Source organism: Ixodes scapularis, unplaced genomic scaffold (genome assembly GCF_016920785.2).
Source record: "Ixodes scapularis isolate PalLabHiFi unplaced genomic scaffold, ASM1692078v2 PGA_scaffold5__190_contigs__length_132052651, whole genome shotgun sequence".
NCBI classification, from domain to species: Eukaryota; Metazoa; Arthropoda; class Arachnida; order Ixodida; family Ixodidae; genus Ixodes; species Ixodes scapularis.
The window spans coordinates 96,621,307-96,644,847 of NW_024609880.1; the positions used below are offsets into that span (position 1 = coordinate 96,621,307).

The 23,541-nt window shown below is 42.0% G+C and overlaps 2 protein-coding genes across 2 annotated transcripts; both read left to right on the forward strand.

Annotated features, from left to right (window-relative positions):
- Positions 1–1,077: 1,077 nt before the first annotated feature.
- Positions 1,078–3,986, forward strand: LOC8025629 (3-[(3aS,4S,7aS)-7a-methyl-1,5-dioxo-octahydro-1H-inden-4-yl]propanoyl:CoA ligase-like). The gene is made up of 5 exons (XM_040216914.1): positions 1,078–1,200; positions 2,016–2,217; positions 2,308–2,411; positions 2,936–3,138; positions 3,800–3,986. Exons 1-5 carry the CDS (start codon positions 1,078–1,080, stop codon positions 3,984–3,986), a joined length of 819 nt encoding a protein of 272 aa, XP_040072848.1.
- Positions 3,987–12,102: 8,116 nt separating this feature from the next.
- LOC121838193 (4-coumarate--CoA ligase 1-like) lies at positions 12,103–15,685 on the forward strand. The gene is made up of 3 exons (XM_042294282.1): positions 12,103–12,172; positions 14,264–14,524; positions 15,552–15,685. The coding sequence occupies exons 1-3, from the start codon at positions 12,103–12,105 to the stop codon at positions 15,683–15,685; spliced, it is 465 nt and encodes a 154-aa protein (XP_042150216.1).
- Positions 15,686–23,541: the final 7,856 nt, after the last annotated feature.

The window sequence follows — 23,541 nt, forward strand, 5'->3', positions numbered from 1 at the left end:
ATGGGTTGATTGGAAGAAATAGTGGGTAGACCTCAAGACATCTAGCATTGAGGTCTACACACTATCCTTTTAATCAAAGCCAATAAGAGGTCGGCGTCGTTCTGACGTCACTGCAACTCCTGAGCAAGAAGCAGACGACTCGCGCTCCGCATTTAATGAAACGGAGTATACGACGGAAATGGATTCTAAATCGTAAACATATATAAAAAAATCCACCTGGCGCACTGTGTACGTCTGGTTTACGTAGAGTTTAAGCGTCGCTGCGCTGTTTGATTTCAGAAGCCTCTCCACAACTGTTTTTGACAAACGATATACCGTGGGATATGTGCGTAGCTCCACAACTGTTTTTGAGAAACGATATAACGCGGGACATGCGCGTAGCTCGAATATCTGTGTACTGCACATATGTGCGCATCATATGAGTATGCTCCGCTTTTTGTGGGCACGTATGGTGTAGTGGCACTCCAGTTAACGGTGTTTCCACCTTGCTACGAAGGGGCGTGGTTCAACAAAGGAGTCCATCTCTTGGAGCTTTTTTTTCCTCTAAAGGTCGGTAAAAAAATTCCCTTCATAAAAAAATGCAGTGTTTAAGTTGAAATTTATATTGTATCGTATCTTTTGAGGGCATGAGTACTCATACCTTTAGAAATCCTAAAATGTAGTTGTGTGTATTACATGTTAGGGCGTATTCACATCTACAGCACAGCGCTAAAACAGCGTTATAGATAAAGAACTGACTTTGCTCCATAGCAGTTGTGTATTAGCGCTCAGCTGTAGGCGACTCTGCCCTTTTAAACGTAAATGAACTACGCAGAGCTAATTACTCAGCGGTAACTCAGCACTCAGAGTAGCACTGATGCATCTTTGAATGTACTTTACCGCTGCGCTTTATCCGTGAAACGGCCTTTACAGACTTGGCGGTAAGGTTATTTCTGAACACCGGAATGCCAACGATAGATCCTGTCTGTTCATTGCTTTTGCCTAGATTGAACCACAGATGAAGTACTTTTCAACCTATTACCATCGTTTTGCCTCCCCATTTACATCTTTAGAAAAACCTCCGGAACTTCGGTAAGCATGGCGGCTCGCATTACGAACGGAGTGATACAATCGCCACTTCCGGACTTTGACGTTGGGAACAAATGTGTTTCTGAACTCATAGAAGGACGCTTGAAGAAACTATTACACAAGGTGATCATTGTGAGTATGCGAGTCCCCTGCTTTATGTGATGATCATGCAAATCTCCAAAATTCGCCTGGAAAGTGTGCGAACAGTGAGCTATTCACATAATGGCAACATCTAGCTCCCGTGTTACGTAGGCGTAAACTTCACAATAATAAGATCAGCCATTTTAGCTTGTGTCTACGTGACAGTGCAGATAACATGTCTGTTATTTCTAAAACGTATGTAGTGCTTGCGTCCGCGCCTAACACCTCATTGATTTATTGAACGCCCAGTGGCATTTAGCGGTCTTCTGTTATTGCAGTCGAGTTGATAAACTGAGGGCTGAACTCCATGGAGCGAATTGGCGGCGAAGAACCTACGAACTTCACCCGACCGCGGGTTCGCTTTGCGCGCTGCGCAACAGCCACGCTAGTGATGCCACGCGGACAGTGAACGACCCCGGGCGAAATTCGTCGCTTCTTTTGCTCAATGAAGTTTAGTCTTAAACTAGAGAAGTAGCCTGACGCGTATAAGGAAAGGCAATAAGAAGCTGTAATAGGATCAACCTTCATTCCGTTTAAACGTTCAGCACTGTATCTAACATCGCTGCTGCGTATATAAGACAAATATATCGACTCAACCTGAATAACAATTTTACAGCTTGCCTTGTTCAGGCTTCAATATTCCGGAACAAAAATGTTTTTTTTTGTTATCGGGTTTTCCCCTTACTATTTTAAGGCGTAGCAATGTGCCACTCAACATATATGAACGGATTTTCTAGCAGCTTCTTTAACAACATGTTTTGCGTTCGTCTATAAGACACCCTTTCCGTTCCTTACTTTTTCTTTAGGTTGACACCTACCAAAGTTTGACCGCCTCGCAGTTGTTAAAAAAAATACGTAAATACGGTGTAGGCTTTTATCAACACGGTGTTAAACCGGGGACCAAGGTGTGTGTGTATGTTGGCAACACCGTTGAAAATGTAGCCGCGGCATTTGGTGTTATGTTTGCGGGCGGGACGCTCGTCATGGCGAAGACGGCCTATGTGGAAAGTGAGTACTCAAAACGTCTTAAATTGAATCGAAGATTCATTTAGGCAGTTTATTTTGGAAACAATAAGTCTAATGAGATTTGTTTTACAGGGGAGTTGGTGTATACGATTGAAGACAGCCACTGCACTTTTTTACTAATGGACCTAGAAACCGCGCCACAGGCTGCAAAGTGGAATATACCAACGATCATTAAGGTGCGCGTGTGCTTATCTATTTAATTATTGGAGCATTTTACAGACAATAAAACAACGACCTGTACTTTCCTCGCCAAAATAAGATACTAGGATAAAAATACTTCACCGTCGCCAAAAAACAAAAAAAAAAATGCATGGCATGTGTTTTTGGATGTTTGAGAAATCGGTTGTTTTTCACTTAGAAGTGTTTGTGATCGAATTACTTTGAATACAAGTTATTTTTTACGAGAGAGTGAATCGGACTTGCTAACTCTGAGTAGCAAAAGGGCCGATCCAGTCTTTCTTTGCAATTGCATCATTCTACGTGGCCCTACCGGGTTTGAAAATAAAAGTCTCAGAATGGGGGCTCACCGATATATACAGCACATTAATTTTGAAGTATAATTCCTTTCTTATTCAAAAGAAACAATTCCTATCACCCTCGGGATTCCATATATATTGCATTTAAAAATTCAAGTCCGCCGGTTTGTTTTACCATGCAACGAGCACAGCATTCTATCATATCCTTCTATTTCACTTCGCAGGGATTTTTCGCCGTAGGAGGTGCGCCTGGTTTCATCGACATTCTCCTTTTCCAAGATCTTCCTGATGCGTCCTTCAAACCCCACGTGCCCACAGAGACCGAGAAAGAAGTTGTGGTCATTCTGTACACGTCAGGGTCAACGGGTCTCCCGAAGGGTGTAGAAATATCGCACAAAGCGTATTGTGCTTCGTTCTACGCATACAGGTACCTGATGATGGAAGGGAAAATATATATCTGTTTTGAAAACAAAAGAGTTAAGTTCTGTAAGGCCGCTAGTAAGCATTTATTTTATTCTTGTGTACAGGCACGGATGTAAATTATGCTCAGTATGTAATTTGTCAAGTTAATAAAAAAGGAAGGAGTGCACGTAATGAGCTTTGCATAAGCAGACTTTATATTAAATAATCACCAATGTCGACATGAAAGAACTGCAACTTCTTTTGTGAAAGTGGTTACTGGAGTAATAAAAGCAATAACCTGCCGAATAAAAATATATCAGAAAGCAAGCTTCATCTTGCTTTATAAAATTAAAACTCAATGTAAACCAGGAACTGTATCCTAAAAATAGTGCAGGAAATAATACTTTTCGGGCCCACATGGTTCAAATTTATTTTTAAAAAAATTACCACTAAAAATTTGTAGAAGTAAAATAAAAGTAGGAACCCGAATCTTTGTGCATCCCTTGTTTATATCTTTGTTTCTCTCATTATGTCGCACTTCTTGAGCAACTCATATTAAAAGCCAAGCACATGATATGTTACTTTATACAGAGTTAAATATTAAATTCTATTGACAAGGGGATATCTAGTGCGTTCTTTCGTCTTTAAAACTTCCTGTATTTATACGTATCTATTCTGGGTTTCAGGTCTACTGGAATTTGCACTGAAGACGATGTTTACTTGGCCTGGAATCCCTTCACCCATGTGTCGGGTTTCGCGGTAGCCATGTTTTCTATGCTCATAGGTGCAAAGACTGTCATCACCGATCCCTTAATTTCGTACGAAAATTTTTTGAAAACTCTCAAAACCTTTAAGGTGAGAATATTCAGATGAAACTAGAAATCCCGATCATATCGCAGAATAGTTTATCCTTACCAAGCCGAGTACTCTACATTTATTAAAGAGATGCAGATAGTGATTGATTCTTATTTTACATTCCTGAACAAAATATTTTTATTGCGAGAGCACTAACTATCTCATGGAGCGAAGCCGGCGTTGTTTCTAACCGTCTGTAGCAGCGAAGCGGCAGTTAAATTCCCATTGGGCAAAAGCACAGCAACGCAGATGCATCGTCACGGAAGCCGTAGAGATGGCGGGGTTCGCCGCGCCTGCGCAGTAGGGGAACGCGATATCACCGCCGGAGCGAAGTGTGCGATAGGAAGACAGGGCGTGCTGCTTGTAGAAATACGCTGCGTTTAGGAATGCTTTCGGATTCATGCACGTAAGCAGTCTTAAATGTCATCCTGGAATGTTTTCTTTTTAATAACAAAAATGTTTTATTTCTTTTCTTGGCTCAAGGCACCAAGCTAAAACTGCGTATTGCAGTGGCATTTTTCATGGCACTAAATTTAGAAAACTAGGTTGGCGGTAATGTGTACTTTTTCTCGTTGTCATAAAATAAAACGCTCCTCATACGAACATTATTGCGGTCGAAATGAACTGTTTGGTGCCAAAAACGGACGCTTATAAGAAGGTTTTCATAAATAAGAACTTTTTCTTAATCTTTATATAAGATATGTATTTAGTCTTCATCACACTGCGAAAGTTATTCGTGATAGGCCTTACGAAAAATCTATATATCAAGCTAGCATACAGTACAATTCTCTATCCAAATTGCGGGCAAATAATGTGTATAGCAATAGCTTTTTTCCCTTCAAATCCCCTCTTGGTGGTTTTTGGCGTTGCGATTGTAACTTGCTTCTATAAGTTCCAAACATGCTGGGTTGGTTTCGCAGCAACAGCATAGTCAAGAAGAAAGAGACCTTTATCCCTCTTACGTTCAAATTCAAGGCTGTTTTTTCAGCGGCGTTTTGATGGCGAATAATAATTGGTTGTAAGTGGTGTCAGTAAATAAACTAATCAGTTTCAGTACTTTAATTCAAAGTCAGAGCTGCTGCAGAAACTCCTACTTGTTTAATGAAATCCTCTAATTGTTTGCTTCTGGTTTTAAAAATTTCAGGCCAAATTTAATATAAGGCAGAATGTTTCACTCCGTATTCCAGACTATTTCAGAAATACTGGCAACATTTTCACCAGGAATGTATATGATTACTATAATTCTGATAACCTCGACATTGATTTGACACTATATATTCTCGAGCTTTCAGCGTTTTAACGTTGTTAAAAAGACTAAGCCAAATAAGAGGTCAAGTACAAAACTAAATCTAGGACTAGCCTTCGATAAGTCTGAAATAAAAATTCTCGCTCACAACAATTATGTGTAACAAAAATAACGCATTATTTTGAATGACAATGTTAGAAATGTTTCCCGACATGAAGCCTCTGTCTGGATGCTTACATACATTTTGGCTATTCAACATTTGTATATTTTTCAATCAAAGTGCCTATGTTTCGGCGTGACAATAATACAAATAATTACCTTATTGTGCTTGGAAACGAAAAAGCACTCTATGATATGTTGTTTTTTTCCCTTTACAGGTATCTATATTTATTGGCTTAGCTGGCCGGATGGGGGATATTTTTCATAATGCTAGAAAAAACAACGATATTATACCTGGTGTAAAACGAATAATGGCGGGCGGATCGGTAGTAACGAAATTGTTTGCAACGGAAATTCGTGAAATATTCAACGTGGAATCACTCATAAATGTCTACGGCATGACCGAAACGTTTGGTATTGTATGTTGCTCACCTGTTGGTCAAATTACCTTTGACCATAGTGGTGTACCTCTGGCCGGGAGCAAATTCAAGGTATGTCTGAAATGCCTCAACTGGTACATGCTTCCTTCATTTGGTAACACCTAAAAAATTAACTACTCACTTATTGTTCACATGCTTATTTAGTGTGATATAGGAACAAACAGTTTATTTAGATGTAGCACAAATGATAGGTTTATTTCTTTTATAATCTGCAAAGTCGGTACCGTAATGTTTTTAGAATCTTCCAGACGTTCATTGCAAAATTGTAACACCAATCTTCCCAAAAGATTAAGACATTTCCCGCAATATGTATAGACTGACACGCGGGGTTGACGTCCAGGAGCTGCGGCGGCGCTGCGATCGCGCGGGAGCCGGGTGTTATGGGCACAAAAGCGCACGTTTCGCATGGGCGTCATAGCATTTCAGCATTCCGCGAAGCTACATTGCCGTTCTTTTCACCGAAAAGTACAAACAAAAGTAGCAGAGTGAGTTTCCACAAGTTCCCGGTAGAATCTGAAAGGCGCATAATGTAAATAATATCCGTTGATCGAAAAAAAAAAAGGTCGCCTCGCGCGAACGATTGTTTGTGCGGCACGCACTTTGTTGAAGACAAGGGCGGCTTTCATTTCAATCTCCGTACCGAGGCTTGCTTGTATGCAGGGAAACGGTCGTCCGATCGAGACCACCCGGATTTTGTTTGCACGGTGTTCGTGCACAAAGCACCGGCCAAGCGCTCGTCAGAGGCTCGCTGCGCCCGTGCTAACAAGCAGGAGGGGATCGGCGAGAGGACGGCAGTGTTGTAGGCGTTACCGAAAAAAAGTAATGGAACACTTTCCTCGTTACTTGCAAACAAAAGGTCCGCGGTACCGAGCTACGTTACCTAAAAATGAAAGGAACGCGTTACCGCTACCGATAAAAAGTAATACTTCTGCGTCACTTTTAAAATTATAATTTAACACGTTTTTTACTGTTTTGACGATACAGGATACAACATAAGCTCATATATCAAGGAACATTGTGTTGATGCAGAAACTGAACGTAATTACTTTATCTCTTTTTACGGCTTCACCCAGATACTCACGAGAAAAAACGCAAAGAAAAACGCAGAAAAATCAGCAATTCACATGGCTTGACGCCTAAAAACACGGAAGAAATTGGTGTAATTTCTTTGAGACTTGGGAAGTAGTAACGAGTAACGTACTTGAAATAGTAACGTAAGTACGTTACCTGTTACTGTGTCGAAAAAGTAATGGGTAGGTTACTACGTTACTGAAAAAGTAACGGGCTTCTCCTAACGCCGTTACTTCTAACGTGTTACCGCCTAGACTGCACAACGGACAAAGCGTTACCGCTTGTCATGACTTGTGGTTATGAGGGCAGGAAAAATATCATACCTTGACTTGAAAACAATGGGTGTATTTAATCAATTAATAAATACACTTCGGCAGACCCCCAGTCTGCTGATCCCGCCGGCAGTGCGGAAGCCGACTCGAAGTAATCGTAGGCTTGGAGGAACCTGTATGCCTACACCATATCGGCCGTAAACTGGCTTCGCGAAAAAAAAAAAAAAAATAAACGACGATGTGAGTCGTCGACTTCGGTGGTAGCAACTTCATGTTGAATGCCAAGCAGGCCTTGTTTGAGGCGTAACGGCTCCGCGTGTCGGTCTATACGTAAATGGGAAGAAGAATATTATTACAATAAAACTTATCTTGAAGGTACAGTTCAAAAATATCGTTGATGCTGGAGAAGCGTTTAATTGACCATGTTATTACTGTAGTTTTTAATGCAACCGTCGTGTTTTTTTGTGTGTGTATTTTCCTAAAAACGTTGAGTTGACGCTTTTTTTTCTATTTAGCGACTTTTATGAAGATGTTTCTATAAGTGCAGACTTCTGAACTTTGCCTCAAAATTATACTACTTCGATTGGCTTGTGAGAATGTTGAAAATGGCCAGCCTTCGTTTGCGCATATGATGTGATCAATGCCCATATGAAAGCTCATCAGTGAAGTTTTAACGCGCCGATAGTAAATATACGTATAAGCGAGAGTTCTACGAACGTGCGACTTATGTACAAAAAAAAAAGTATGTATGAGAACTTCTATTTACAAGGGGTGTGACCCAAACAACTGTAAAACGTATGTATCGCAAAAAAAAACAACAACAAAAAAACGGTAGTTTAATATGATGATGACTCTACGACGAGTAACGGTGGGATCTATATGGTACGTCACTTTCATGCTTCAAACACCTCGATAAAGCTCTAGTGTCATTGAAAATGTTTTTATGGACACGTAAAAAGAGGAACATGCATACATACGTTCCGGGGAATAGACACGGAGTGTAGCCATTCTGTCTTCTTTCTTTCCTTGTATGTTGGTTTAAGTCAGGATTGAATGTACGTCCAGCAAGAAAGATGCCCATAAAAAAGGCACACAGCATTGTTTGAGAAACACTTGATTATCTATGATTTCTGTATAGCTCAATATAGCTTTCCATATAACACCTCATGTGAAGGCGTTTTACATATTGCGGCGAAAGGTTTTCTCCACCCTTAAAGAGTCTACCGCCTGAGACTTGTGCTAAATTCTCTAGCATCTATACCCTATTGAAAATTTCATCAAGGTACGTAATTTGGGACACTGAATGTCAGTCAGTAGCCTTGGTGGAACGTGATGAACCATCAGACGTCATCTGATGGTCCATCAGATGACGTCTGACTGCCATTGCCAAGGGAATTTCATCAACAAGGGCAGCATTTATATAAGAGCAAAGCTATACGCAATCATAAATATGGCCAAATGCCTCGATAAAACAAAATGTTCGAGAGAAAAAAAAAAAAAAAAGCAGGACTACCGGGCCTCGAATTCGCGACCACTTGCGTACATATCGGGAACCCTAACCGCTCTGCTATGCCACTGCTTCGGAAACTCGCTTTGACTATTCGTTTTATACGTGATGCTTCGGCTGCAAATGCAGTTAAGCCGTCAGCATGTTATGCAAAGCACTCGTACATCACTCGCCGTACTTCAGTTCTACTCACCTGCCCTGTAGAGTACTTTCGCGTCGTAGAACGATCCTTTTGTTCGCGCGTCACCGGCCGAGTAGACCTGGTACACCTTGCCTTCAACTACACCGCTAAAGTCCCTTACATCGTCGGAACTCACAACAGGCTGGGTCTTGTCGAGTAGAAATTCTACTAAAACATAAGACATTGTAGAGCCCGGGCAGGATCGACAGGTTGGAGCAAGCGGGCAAACAAAACGAGTCGAGAGCGATCGTTCATGAAAGCTCGGCGAAGCCTCTATGGGCGAAGCGAAGTCAGCGAAGTGTCGTGTTCGGCCCTTGTGTTCGGCGCTTCGGCGGGCTTCTGATCAAGGTTGTCGGTCGGTTGCGTGTCATATCTCTAACGTCAGCGGTTTTATGGGCTCACGTCCCGAAATCGGTTTCTCGTGCATAGATTACTTTTCATATTCCTAGATTTGACGAAATAGTGGTATCCGAACGAACTTTACGTCCTCTGACCGTACGTCTGTCTGCACGTCAAAGCTTTTTGACGTACAGTCAGAGACAATCGATGTACAGTCAGAATCGCCACCAAGACATCCTGATGGCATTTCGCGGCGGCCGACTGCCAACAGGAAACCATCAGAAAGCCGACAAGCGGAGTCTGACTGGAGTTTGACTGTCGGTCAGAGTAACTTGTTGGCCAATCAGACATGCTTAACGTACAGTCAGGCACAGTCAGCGGTCCACTAGAAAACATTGACTGTTAAACAGGGTTACATTGATGGGTTTTTCCTTCGGGTAGTAAAAGCCGTTTGTGGTAATAAAGTCTTGGTTTCTAATTTTAATAGACACGGGTGTCGAAATTTTAGGGGCATATTTAGGAAGATTAGGAATTTGTAAAGCGTGAGTTCCCAATAAATTTTCATTCAATTCCGTCACATTTCTTCGTTTCGTGACAAGATATAACCTTAGCGCTTCGCAATACATTTTGAGCGCTATATTCCTGTCTGTCGCCGTTCTTAAGCTCTCGCTCTCGTCTCTGCATAACGCATTTTGTTATATGCTAATCAGTAATACAAATTATAATTTTTCTATTGCATCATATGGGGTCTGGCTTGTAAAATATTTGTTTCACACAAAAGGAAAACTTACCATAAACCGGAGTTCGAGGTCGGCGTGTCGTTCTGCTTAGTTATATAAAATAATTGCAAAACAAATCTGAAGAATATTAATCACTTAAAAATAACCACCAACGGGGTGTGACTAGCAGACCAAGGAACACAACTGCGCATATATGACTAGAAAAGAAATACTCTCCTGGGACTAATGCACCAGTAGGTACTTACTTTCTGAAACTTCCCTAATTGACTTCTTCCAAAACCGACGCGCCCTATCGCGGCGAAATACCACGCAGTGAACTCTGGGAACTAGTTGGCCGCTGAGTTTCGGTTTCGAGTTAGCTGGTTTATCTCATGCTATCACGCCGCGACCGAACGCGCTGATTACGTTTTCGATTATCTGACTTTTACGAATGTACAATACACTCATTCTCGAGCGATACAAAATGAAGACCGGGGCACTTTCCTTGGTTCCCGAAACACCGGATATTGTGCGTGTGTTTGCAAACGTAGTAAGACGTGGCTTAGTCACCTTACCCCACGAGTGCATCTTTGAGCTCAATGTCAGTAATCCCGTCTAGTACTAGTGAACTACAACTGAAATTTGGTCACCTTGAGCCCTACACGTATTTTCTTTGCCAAACGTCCGCTTCTTGTTACTTCATAGGGCAAAAAGCAAGCCGCATCTTCACAGGATTATCAAAGTTGAGCCCAGCATTGGCGCATGAACTTTTAAAGAAACGCAATAAATTCGACCTCGCTACTGCACAAAAGTTACTATCATGTGTTCCTCGTGTGATCATATATCTCACACTCAAATTTTATGCTGATTGAAGATTAAGTTTTCGCAAACACTCAATCGGCTTACTACGACGGAGGCCCTAACAAACGTCCCCTACTCCTCGGTAATCCTTTTTGAACGAGCTTTTCCTGACGCCCAATATCTGTGCCTAAACGGTGTGTCTGAAATTATCCCGGCATAGTCAGTCAGGAAGAAAGCAAACATATAACAAATATTATAACCATAAGCAACCGTCAAATGCGCTTTGAATAATTTCGTTCGTTTGGCGCACCCCATAGGGGTTCATGCCCGTCCGGCGCCCTTCCGGTGAACGGTGCAACATTCTTCACACAAGTGCTCGACTTTTGCTTTCTTAAAACGGTTTGTGTGTGCGAATGTGCCTATGTGGTTGGCAGGATAACTTTACGCGCATGCGCGATGTAGAATATAAGTGGAATGCAAGCGGTTGGAAACTTTACTTCGTGCAGTCTGCGGGGCAGTACAGATAAGAGATGAGAAGTGCATGTGTTCAAATGGAGCTTTTCAATGCCGCCTCAGAGTTTTAGCTCGCGTACTCAGGCGTATTAAGAAAAACAGTGATCGCAAAAAGTTATATTTCGTCTATGGACGCACGAAAGAAACTGATCAACAATACTAATGTAAAGGCTCGAGCTCGATGTATGCATACTTATTGTTTGTGCTGAAGCTTCGAGGTCTGGCCATTTAGTTTAGTTTAGAGACCACCTATGACGCTCTCGAGACCAGAAAGCATGAGATAACGGCCGTTAATAATCCAAGTTCTGTGTGTGGCCTCCTGTCGACGTGTCGATCGAAACGAAAACCATGCCACTTTCCTCCCTGGCCAACTAGTTCCCAGAGGGCAACGCGCGCCGTGTTGCATGCACGGCTTCATGGAAGTAGTCTATTAACATATCCTGTTTCCTCTTGCCTTAAAAAGTCCGTCTGCATTGCGCAACCTTGAATTAATTTACCGTTATCCGACAACTTTTAGGGTGTAAGTACTCGTAGAAAGACTAAACATTACAATCTGACAATTTATTATCATAAATTGCCACAGATACTTAACAATTTCCGAAGACGGTGGTGCCAGCTGTCACTTGTTAAGTTTGGATATTTGGGCGAGTTGGTTAGGGTTCGTTCGAATTCGAGAGAAAAACAGCGGTTGTCCTGTGTATCTCTATTCTTTGTCATCGTCTTATTAACGTCATTTTTCCCGGTATCTTTTACTAAGCAGATCTCAAGTCTTAAAAATAAAGAGTAAATGTAGTTTTGAATTGATTCCCAGGTTACAGACCTAGTCAGCGGAGAGTCTCTCGGCCCATATCAAAATGGTGAAATCGAAATTCACACACCATCCATTATGAAAGGCTACTATGGGCGTCCTGAAGCTACCGCTGAGGCTGTGAACTCTGGCGGCTGGTACCGTACAGGTACAGCAGTCGTCTCATTTGTTCTGCTATTAATGAGCAGTACCAGTAATTCAATATCCTATATCAAGCACCAGCGGTTTTATTGTGCCCGTCTAGCTAGCTAGTCGGCATGCTTTTGCGCACTTCATCATATTTCTCTGCCAACAATTTCTTCGTCGAGTATATGTTAGTCAAGAATTGTGTGTTGTGAAAGTGGTAAACACACCCTCATAATTAAGACACAAAACCCTTAGACAAGGAAACAAAAAGGGACATACACACTGCCTCTTAAACCACCATAGCATACAGCTGTCATTTTTTGCGTGCTCGAGGCTTTCTAGTACTGTGAGTTTTGCTGTCCTTGAATGTGTATACTTTGGATGGAGTTTTTTAAAGTACAAGACCGTTGTGGAATTAAATGACAGCTGTATGCTGCGCTGGTTTGAGACGGCGGTGTGTATGTCCCCGTTTGTTTCCTTGTCTCAAGGTTTTATTTCTCGAATATGATTATTCACCTGCTCGCATACTTTCTGAATCGTATTTTAGACATACCCAGATGCGGTGCTGCGACAATAATTAATAACCCTAGATGTGTCAAATGTCTACTAATTTGCATATAGAAATGAATGTAGCCAGGAGACTATCCCCATGTTTGAATGTACAAAACATTTAAAAACGGCAAAATAATTATCGTTTTAAAGAACTCGAAATAAAGAAATGATTCCTTTGGGAGAACGCCATCGACCGCGGCACACACCAGACAACAAGTTTGAAGCGAGAATCTCAAAATGCATACATCAAATTTCTCTGAATGCTTTTAAACACACGCCCGAGCTTGCACATTTCAATCACAAATGTGTTTCTTGTCACCACAAGATGCCACAATCTGTTTGGAATCCAGACAACTGAATTCTGTCTCTCATTAATCTCTGCCGAAGTTAGGCTGTCTTGGTTCCGTCATACCAAAAATAACAATAAATAAAAACACTCGCCAATAGCTTAGCGCCAATAGTCATTATTGTTGCGCACCTGTTTTCATAACCATGTTAACTTTAGATTACTAGCTGAGGCTGACACACACAAAAAAGTGCGTGTTCCCCCAGAAAATGTACTGTGCCTTCCCTTGCAGTAAAAATACAATAGGCACCCCTGAACGCTCAGTCTCCCTCCAAATGACGGTAGTGAACAGACCAGATGTCAAAGTTTTAGGGCCTGCCGTTATGTAATTGAAAAGTTGTAAGCCTTTTAGGAACGCAGCTCTTAGGCGCAGCCCTTTTCCGGCTTGAGCGGCGTCGCCGCCGGTGTAACACCGTGCGATGCATTAGGGGAATAATGCAAGCGGATGTAACCGCGCGTTGCATTATGGGAACATTTCCCCGTTAAAATTAACGGAAAAATTTCCCCACTAAATTTAGCAGGAAATTTTGCAAACATTTCCCGCTAAATGAAAGGGGAGCAGATCTAGAAGAGGAGGAGGGGAACGAGGAGGGGCATACCTTCCCCTCCCCCTCCTCAATAATTCGACATTACAGAGAATTGTAAACATCCTTCTTTTTTTTTTAATTTTCAATGGAAAAATTCTGTACGAGGAAGCCGTCGATTATATTAAAGCGAATGGCGCCAGCTACCGGGAATGAACCCTATTTCCCGTGGAAAGTTAAAAAAAAGACAAACATTTGAAATGTATAGTGGTTATTTTTCAACATTTTGCGCCTGGTCCGAACCGTAGCGCAGATTGAGAGCCCGGCGATGAGTAGTCTACTCTGCAGTAAAAAATTACGCTCTAAATTTTTTTTTTCGGGGACGCGCTGTACAATAAGTTTAGTACAAAACTAAGATTATCTTCAAAGCGGATTGCAAGAAACTTGTTAATGCCACAAAAAAAACAATCATAAACCACTACGCGGAGGTACTGCTTGCATACGTTCTGCAGGGCCGTGGAGGCTGGACGAGGGCTAATTTCCGAACTGCAAGGCATCTCTTCGTTGACACTTCTGGCCTGCGTTAGAATTTGGTACGCACCGTGATGAGATCGAATCACCCCAAAGTTTGGCCTTAAAACAAAAACGTATGGCCATCACAACTCGTGAAGATGATATTTTGATTTTTAAGGTGATTTCGGCTACTACGACACTGAAGGACGGATTCATGTCATCGAGAGAATGAAAGAAATGATAAAATGCATGGACAATGTGGTTGCCCCTGCTGAGCTGGAAGATATTTTATTGACCCATAAGTCTGTCGCAGAGGCCACAGTTGTGGGTATTCCGAATTCAAAGTATGGCGAGGCTCCAACAGCTTGTGTCGTTCTTAAAGATTGCTTCAAGGGAAACCTCGAGAGCCTGGCGACAGAATTGAAGGAGCTCATAGCAGGTATATGTCATCTTGACAATATTCACATTTCGTCCAATGATGTTTTGTTAACGTGTCCTACCTTTCGCATTTAGAAGTGTAAGTGGCAAGTCTAATGTACGAAATATGTTTGATAAAAAACACCGCTTATGAGCCACTTTATTTCGTGAAATGTAAAGTGAAGCACGAGTCCTTTTCTCGATGTAAACAATGTCACGCTAAAAACTACAAATACAAGAACAAACGCATTGTACTTAACACGCAGGAAAATAACACTCGTACACAATGCGGGGAATTATATCCAGGACATATTTTCCGTTGATACGATTTTCTTTTAGTGTTAATCCGTTTATAAAAACATAATCTTAATACCTTCCGTGACCAGGTAAGATGCATAGTTCCCTGCTTATGGTCCATAAAATAAGGCGTGTTGCATACATCAGAGCAAATGTTTGTTTAGAGGCAACTTTTTAAAAATAATTCGATGTTTACAAGGCTTGCATGAGAAATATTGTGACGAATGCAAAGTTTCTATGCATAACCTTGACGATGTTAACTTTTGTTCTGTGGCACTTGGGTAACTTGAACTAACTTTGATTTGAGAGTGAAAATGAAAATTAACATTTAGTCACTGACAGAATTAGAACAGCACGGATGTCCTTTAGTTTTCTCTCGTCCAGTGCGAGCTTTCTAGCCTTGATAACGTCTCAGCGTCTCACGAACCTCGAGTGTGCATGCGAAGCCAAAGCAAGACTAAAAGAAATGAAGGCGTACTAGGGGACGGGCATGCTAAAGAGATTCCCTGGCTTCCTCAACCTCTCAATGGCTACCATCAACTTGCTTCCTGAAATGTTCGAGGCACGCCAGGTTAAATTGTTTCCCTTTCTTTCATGCCTTTTCTCAAAGCCACAAAGCTTCAAGAATATGAATCTATACACTTTAAGGTATTTTACCTGCATAATAAATAATCAGATGCACATTGTGAAGCCTGTGGGAGATTGATTTGCATTTTCTTCGTACTTGTTTAACCTCGGCTTCTTGTTTGCAGGACAAGCAGCAGTCTTCAAGCATCTGTACGGAGGAGTTGTTTTTCTGAAATACCTTCCCAAGTTTGATAACGGAAAGGTTCGGAGACAAGAACTCAAGACGAAGGTCCCTCATGAAAAGGAAATGTGGAAATAATAGTGGAGCCTGTCAGCATTTTAAGCGATACCTAAACTAATGCGAAACGCGCGACGAAGGTGCTTCTGTGTTTTGATTGTAATAAACACGTGTGTTTACCTCTAAGCACAACAGATCATGACACTGACATAAAGCACGAACTATCGATGCTATACAGATTTATAAAAATGGTCAAGACAAGTATTTTTAGAGTGCAGCTCTTGGGCGCCCGTTTCCGGCCTGAGTGGCGTCGGCGTTGCCGTCGCCATTACCGCGAGGTCACGTGACCCCTCAAGGTCACCCAAGGTCACGTGACACACCAAGGTCACCCCAAGGTCACGTGACCCCCTCCCCGAGGTCACGCGACCCCCTCCCCCCCGAAGTCACGTGACACCACCCCCCGGAAGTCACATGACCCTCTCCCCCAAGGTCAGGTGACCCCACGGAGCATATCCAAGAATGGGGGGAGGAGGAGGAGAAGGAGGAGAAAAGGGAGGGTCTACCCTCGCCTTAGTACCCTTCGCTCCTCCTCCTCAAGAGCTGCGCTCCGATTCGGCGTTACGGGGAGTTGTAAACGGCTTTCACTTTTTTTACCTGTCACTTCAAGCTTCCTAAGAAATTACCATTTTACAAATGCCATGCAGAGCACAAAGTTTACAATATCCCAAAACAACCTGTTTTCAAGATGTTAAACGATCATCAAACCAAACTAAAGTAGCGAATAGGGCCAGTGGCTGAACGTTGTACATGATGATAAACAGATATAAAAGAGCGAACGAAGAAAAGAAAAACACGACAGGCACTGCGAGTGTTAAATATTCTATTCAGGTGATTGCTGTATTTTAGGTACTCTCATCGAAGCATCAACTGTTTTTTCTCTTCATATAATGGCTTCCTCAGAAAAGCGAGGAACGTTTCTTGATTTGGCGAAACTCAACTTAAACCATAGACTCAGCGAAAAAAGAAAAAAAAACAAAAAAAAAAAACTGTGAAAACCTTTTACCATAACATTATTCTATATGCCAGTAAAATAATAAGTATAGAGACAGTACTGGGTAAAAGAAATCGTGGTTAACGAAGGACACGCGTCATCATCATCATCATTTATTTTCTTTGAGGGCCCGTGGGGCATTATACAAGGTGGTGGCAATAGAACAAAGAAAAGATAGAAGAGTAGACACGATTATAACACTGTAAGATAGCTAGGTAGGTTAGATAAACAGAGGGTAACGTCTTCAACAAATGTTGTAGTACCGTTAATAGGAACGATGTTGTGATGAAGTAAATTCCAATCCTCGATGGCCATTGTAGTGGGGAAGTCTGGTGAGAAACGGTTGATGAACGAAATGGTCGTAATTTACGTAGGCGATATAGACGAGAGAAAACACGACGGGGAGGTGATAGCCGTAACTCTTTGAGGTGGCTATTGTGTTAAAAAATCGATGAAGGAGAAGAAGGTGTGATACTCGGCGGTGAAGGGAAAGTGAATGAAGGTTAGCTGATTGGCGTAATCCTGATATGCTGGTATATGGTAAGTAGTTGTTATGAATAAAACGAAGGGCTCTGTTTTGGACGAATTCTAGATTATTTGCGAGGTAAGAGTGCCATGGAGACCATATAGATGAGTCGGATTCTAACTTCGATTTTATAAATGTAGTACACGCTAGGTCGTTTCACGGAGGGTGTAGCAAATTTGACATTACGGTGCAAATATCTGAGAGAACGGTTAGTGTCAGAAATAGCAGAAGTTATGTGAGTAGCCTATGGATAGGTCAGAGGTGAGATGAAGACCCAAGTATTTATAAGATGAGCATGCTATTACTTGAGTGTTACTGAGGTAATACGAAAATGGTGTGGCACGCAAACTGCGGGAAAATAATAGGGATCCACATTTATTAAACTTTAACGTCATCTGCCGTTTTTCACACCAATGAATTACGAAGTCAAGGACTTCCGGCAGAGCATGATGATCATGGTATGAAAGAATGGTTGGGTAAATGACACAATCCTCGGTGAACAGGCGCAAAGAAGAAGCTATATTAAGCTGGAGATCATTAATACACATTAGGAACATAGGGGGGCCTGGTACGGTTCCCTGGGGGACACTTGACGTTACAGTAGAGCCTCAGTGGAGGTGGGAAATTTCACGTTGTTAACGGAGGAATATTGTTTGCGGTTAATCAGGAATTCAGAAATCCACATAACAACACAGGAGTAAATATTAATTACTTGTTACAGAAAGAATAAACAAAAAGGACGGACAAGGACGGACATCTTTCGACTTTCAACAACATGTGGCGTTTTTATTAGATGTTGGCGTCGAGATCGGTGGATCATGAGGGAAGGGGGAAAGAAAAGGAAAAGTGAAATAAGGGAGGGAGAGGAGGGAGGGAAAAGAGGAAAGGAGGAAAAGGGGGAAAGGGGAGGGAAAGGAAAAGTGGAACAAGGGAGGGAGAGGAGGGGAGAAGGTTGGGGCTGCTGGAGAGCGAGTTAGCCTAGTACGACAAGATGGGGGGAGGGCGGCATGAGAAACTCAGGAAGCTGTGAAAAGGGAAACAAGGGAGGGAGAGGAGGGGAGAAGGTCGGGGCTGCAGGAGAGCGAGTTAGCATAGTACGACGAAAAGGGGGGTGGGGGGTCGGCATGAGAAACTCGGGAAGTTAGCCCGGTAAGGACTAACAACTTCCTGAGTTTCTCATGCCGACTCCCACCCCCCCCCCCCCCTTCAGCTCGCTCTCCTGCAGCCCCGACCTTCTCCCCTCCTCTCCCTCCCTTGTTTCACTTTTTCTTTCCTTCCCCTTTCCACCTTTCCCTCATTGTATCTTTTCCCTCCCTCCTCTTCCTCCCTCCTTTCACTTTTCGTTTTCTTTCTCCCTTTCCCACAAGGTCCACCGATCTCGACACCAACATCTAATAAAAACGCTACATGTTGTAGAAAGTCGAAAGACATGTCCGTCCTTTTCCGTTCTTTTTGTTTATTCTTTCTCTAACAAGTTAACAAAACCAACGCGCTCACGTTCAACTATGAATATTAATATCGCTAAGATTTGTTGAAAGACTTTGGTGAGGAACTTTGTCGAATGTTTTGGAGAAGTCAATGAAAATGCCAAGGTAACATCTATGTGTTGTAGATATGTTGCGAGATTGTTTCTAATGTTAGGGGAGAATTGGAATATTTTGCGCAACGGTCTCCAATATATTTCTCTTACAACAGTGATTGACACGACAAACACGCAATGTTACGCTACTGTTTCGAACCCCATGCTGCCTGGGGAGCTGTGTATTAAAAGTCAGGATAAGACTCAATGTACAACGTTTTATAGGTGGCATAATCTAAATGTTGAGCAACTACAGCGACGAACATATGTTCGGCGCTGTAGTTGCTCAACAGCGATGCGGCATCGCTTGTTTTTCTACAGCGAAGTTGTTCTACAGCGAAGTTGTTCTACAGCGATGCGGCGTCGCTGTAGAAGAGACGTAAAAATCGCGACTTTTTGTAGTAAACTGTTCCTAATTTGCTCCTGACGGGACATTGATCGTCACCTCAAAGCGGCACTTTAGGCTACTGTTTCGAATTCGATACTGCCTGGGAAAGTGCCTAATAATAGTCGGAAAAAGGCTGAAGGTACAACGTTTGCTAGGCGGCAAAATTTAAATGTTGAGCATCTGCAGGGCGCGACATGTTTCTCATGAAACATGGTTTCAGTGGAGTACAGACTCAAAACCGCAACGTTGCGTAGTGAGCTGTATCCAATCTGTTTCCGACGCAACATTGAAGCACAGGAAATGACTTTCAAGTAGTATGCTCCGCGCCCAACAAAGCCTACTCCATGTGCAGTCAAGTTAACCGAAGAGCAAAGCAGAAATCATGCGACACGGCCCATAGAACGCAGTATGTCCCATGCACAACAGGAGTGGCGTACCACTCCTGTTGCGGGAAATGCTACGTCGGCGAAACGGGCCGAAGTATCAATTACAGAGCCAGCGAGCATGCAGCGTCTCTTACCCCCCATTCACACTGGAAGCGGATCCGTGTTCGCGAAGCGGTTGCGAACGCGGTTGTATGAAGATCCAGTGCAATTGCACGCTCATTTGATGTCATCAAATGCGCGTGCAATTGTACTGAATCCTTATACAACCGCGTTCGCAACCGCTTTGCGAACGCGGATCCGCTTCCAGTGTGAATGAGCCCTTAAGGGAACAGCGGCAGGACACCTGGCAGCTCATTAAAGGACATGTCAGTGCAGTATAGGTTTTAACAGCACAACCATTCTTGCCAGTAACAAAAATCCTCATGCACGTGAGATGCTAGAGGCGCTCGCTATCGACGAGCACGCGAATGATTGCGTCAGCACCCCGTCAAACACCGTTCATAAAAAAGAAAGAGAATACCTATGAAATGTCACTCCCCAAACAAGAGCACGAGCTTGTAACGGATCACATGAAAAAAAAAAAAAAAAATTAGGGAATTCTGTGTAAATGCTTTTTATAATTGGTATAAGTGTAAATATCGGTAGGTATCTTCATTAGTGGAATAGGTTTATTTCTGTAATAGGCTTATCATGCTCTACTTAGGACTCTAAATGAAGGAGCAAACGCGCAACGAAGACGTTTACACTAAAACATCGCTGGAAGTCAGCTGCGTGTCCTCTCCTGTCCTTTTTTTTTTTTCGTGTTCAAGTTTAATTCTAAAGTTCAAGCTGATATATATGCTAGTATGTACCAATAACCTCAACTCTTAACCGTTATTCAGCATAACTAAATCTCGCTTTCGATGCAATCCCCTTTGAAGTGAAGGCATCTGCCTCATTTTGGCAGAGGTTTGAATCTACCCCGCCATTAAAAGTTTGCAACCCTAGTCTCAAGCAAACATTGTTAGTGTCCATTGTAAAAACAAATTAGTGGTAGGAGTATTTTTTTAATATTTTGCTCGTAATACTTCCGAATTTGAAGTAAAATTCTGTGCAACATCGTAAGTTATAAAGCGCCGATTCGCTGGACTTTTTGTATCCATCACAGTTTTTTCTGTCAGCAGATATCGCCTAGTGCTCCGCAAAGCATAATGATCGCTCGCTCTCGCTTTATGAGCCTTTGACGCCGCTTCGGCGCAATCCATTTCCTTATTGCCCGTGGCTTAAAAAATGTTTTTGTTTTTTTAATTGTCTTGACAATCTGCAAGGTCGGGTATTTTCCGCTTTCAAAACTCTTATAAAGTTCTCGACTACAAAGTTATGGGGTCGTTGTATTTAATTAAACACAATAAATGCAGAGTAAAAAGCGAAAATATAAAAATAATATCCCTATCAAAAAATGGCGTCCAGCGCTCAATGGTACCAGGTGTTTATTAGTACCAAGGTATTAGGAGCACAACTAAACTTGCATGACTCTGAAGTAAGTATATTCAAAGGACCAATGCGACAAGAGTACTTAATTTATGAAAGCTATATATATCCTATTTTGTTTACTCTTGCCTAGAAGAGATTAGTTTATTCGGGATTATCTTGCTGTGAGCATTATCTTTAGACAAAGAAAATAATTTTCCTCTAGCTCATACAGTGGTTCCAGCTGTTTTCTTAAACTAGTCCGATCTCGAAAACGACAATAAATGATGACTCAAACTGCTTCCCAGAGTCATAGACATAAACACTAGAGACTCCTTCGGCCCATCAGAATGACGAGATCGTTAATCACACCTCATGCGTCATGAAAGGTTACTATGGGCATCCAGAAGCTATTGGTGAAGCCTCAGGTTGCGACGATGGATAGGTGAGTAAAGGTACAACATGGATTTTTATACATTTAATATTAAAAGAATACAGTACTCTATATTAAACACTTATATTTTTTTGTCTTCTTAGCTCGCTGGTGTATTTTTATGCGGCTCATGATATTGACACGGTTCATCATTTTACTATCTTTATCTAGTAAATTGCACTACTTTCACAAGACCCAGGTGGCGTTAATCAACGTAAAATATATTTGGCAAAAATTATTATCACTGCGATAGATTCTTTCTTCACGATGCTTACATTCACATTCGCAACACATTTACTTCATATTTGCACACGTATTATACATTTAAACCAGCAGATGCACAAACACAACATACACGCGACGACACGCTAACCCAATCGCGGCCCCCAATGGCTAATGATGCTTCTTTTATATCGTTTGAAATAAGTCGTTTGGTCAGAGATCACCTCGTCCGTAAACAATGTTACATATATGGTGCTGCTTTCAGACCAATATTGTTTGCTGCTGACAAAATCATTCGATTAATGTATCTCGATGTCACTACAGACGCTTTGCACACGCATCAGAATACAGCCGCCATTGTTGACCTCCTCTTGTCTTGCTCAGATGCCGAGTCAGTGAAGCGGGAGTTGACGAGCTGCACAAACGCCGATGCTGAAGCGAAGGGCACAGTATCATCTAAAACGGCAGTAACTTGCCCTGCTGCGGTCCTGATGAAGTGTCGTAAATGAAATAAGAGAAAACTAAAGTGTGAGGTCGGTTATGGCAGCGCCCATTCACAGCTGCTTGCTGCAAGGCATCTATACTCCGTTTCTAATTACGATGCATTGTAGCGGACGTTACGAGCTATATGCAAATTTGGCACATCGGATGAAAATAGGTCACTGCGCCCACCTTGAAGGCCACGTAACAATCACACAGCACTGAATTGACTTGTATGACTCGTAGCGTTATCCGTGGTCTATCAATGGTAATGTAAAACAGAGCATATGAACAGGAGATGTTAGGAGTCTTGTTCCCCAATCCATGGCGAGCGTGACGAGGGCGGAACAGCAGCAGGTGGCATCAAAGAAAAACGAAAAGAAAAAGGGACGAAAATGTTGAAAGCTATGTAGTGTAATTGAACCAGCGTTGGGCCGTCACCGCAAGTGATGCCTCTGTTGTTTGTATCGCCACTGAGTATCTGGTAATGTTTGCACCACGCAATGGAAGGCTCTGGGCAGGTTCAAGAACGGCCTGTATGGAGGAGCTGTACCTGCTTCCTCAGTTATATATGCTGCATGGTTTCAAAGGATCATACTAATAAACTTATAAGCATACATGTCGACGTTACCCGAAAAATTTAATTAAATAACGTTACTCGTTACCTGCTCGAAAATTAATTATACGTTAACTCGTTACCGATTTTTAAAACGAACCCGTTGTTTGGCTCCACAACTAGCAAGTTATTTTTCTCATAACTTTGACGACCAAGTAGACAATTGTTTCTATTTGATGGTTTATAGTTTCTTTCTGTAGTCGTTGCACTTAAGCAAAAGCTACTTCTCGATGTTTTCATGATTCATGTTTCCCTCTTCACTGAGAATACATCTCCGGCGATGCGGAATAGTCGTTCTCTTTAACGCGCTTGATGGAATGTCAATTTTGTGCTTCAGGAAGAGCTGGCTAAACTGGGGTTCCGCTATCTGCTTTGCTCTTTCTGCATCTGACATTGGGTTCTGGGCCTTCACGCGTTGGCAACATCCGGGTTTATAATCGGTCTGTACCAGATTTGGGAAGTACTCCGCTACAAGTAACGAATTACAAGTAATCCATTACTTTTTCAAGTAATTTTGTAATTGCCACGTCACTTTTTTCAGAAGTAATATGTAATAAAAATTCGTTACAAAATATTGGTAACGAATTACTTTCACTAATTGTTACTTTTTAAAATTATGAGCATAATGCAGTTGCTGGAGCAATACCAGCATAACATTCAGCAGCATAAAGAGAGCAAGTTAAACTAAATAGAAAACATCAGGAAGGGGAGAATAGCCAAAAAAAAAACCCGATTTTTTGTATGACTAGTCACTAGAACCATCACAAAAACGGTCATGACATGTACAAGAACAAATATACGAAGGAC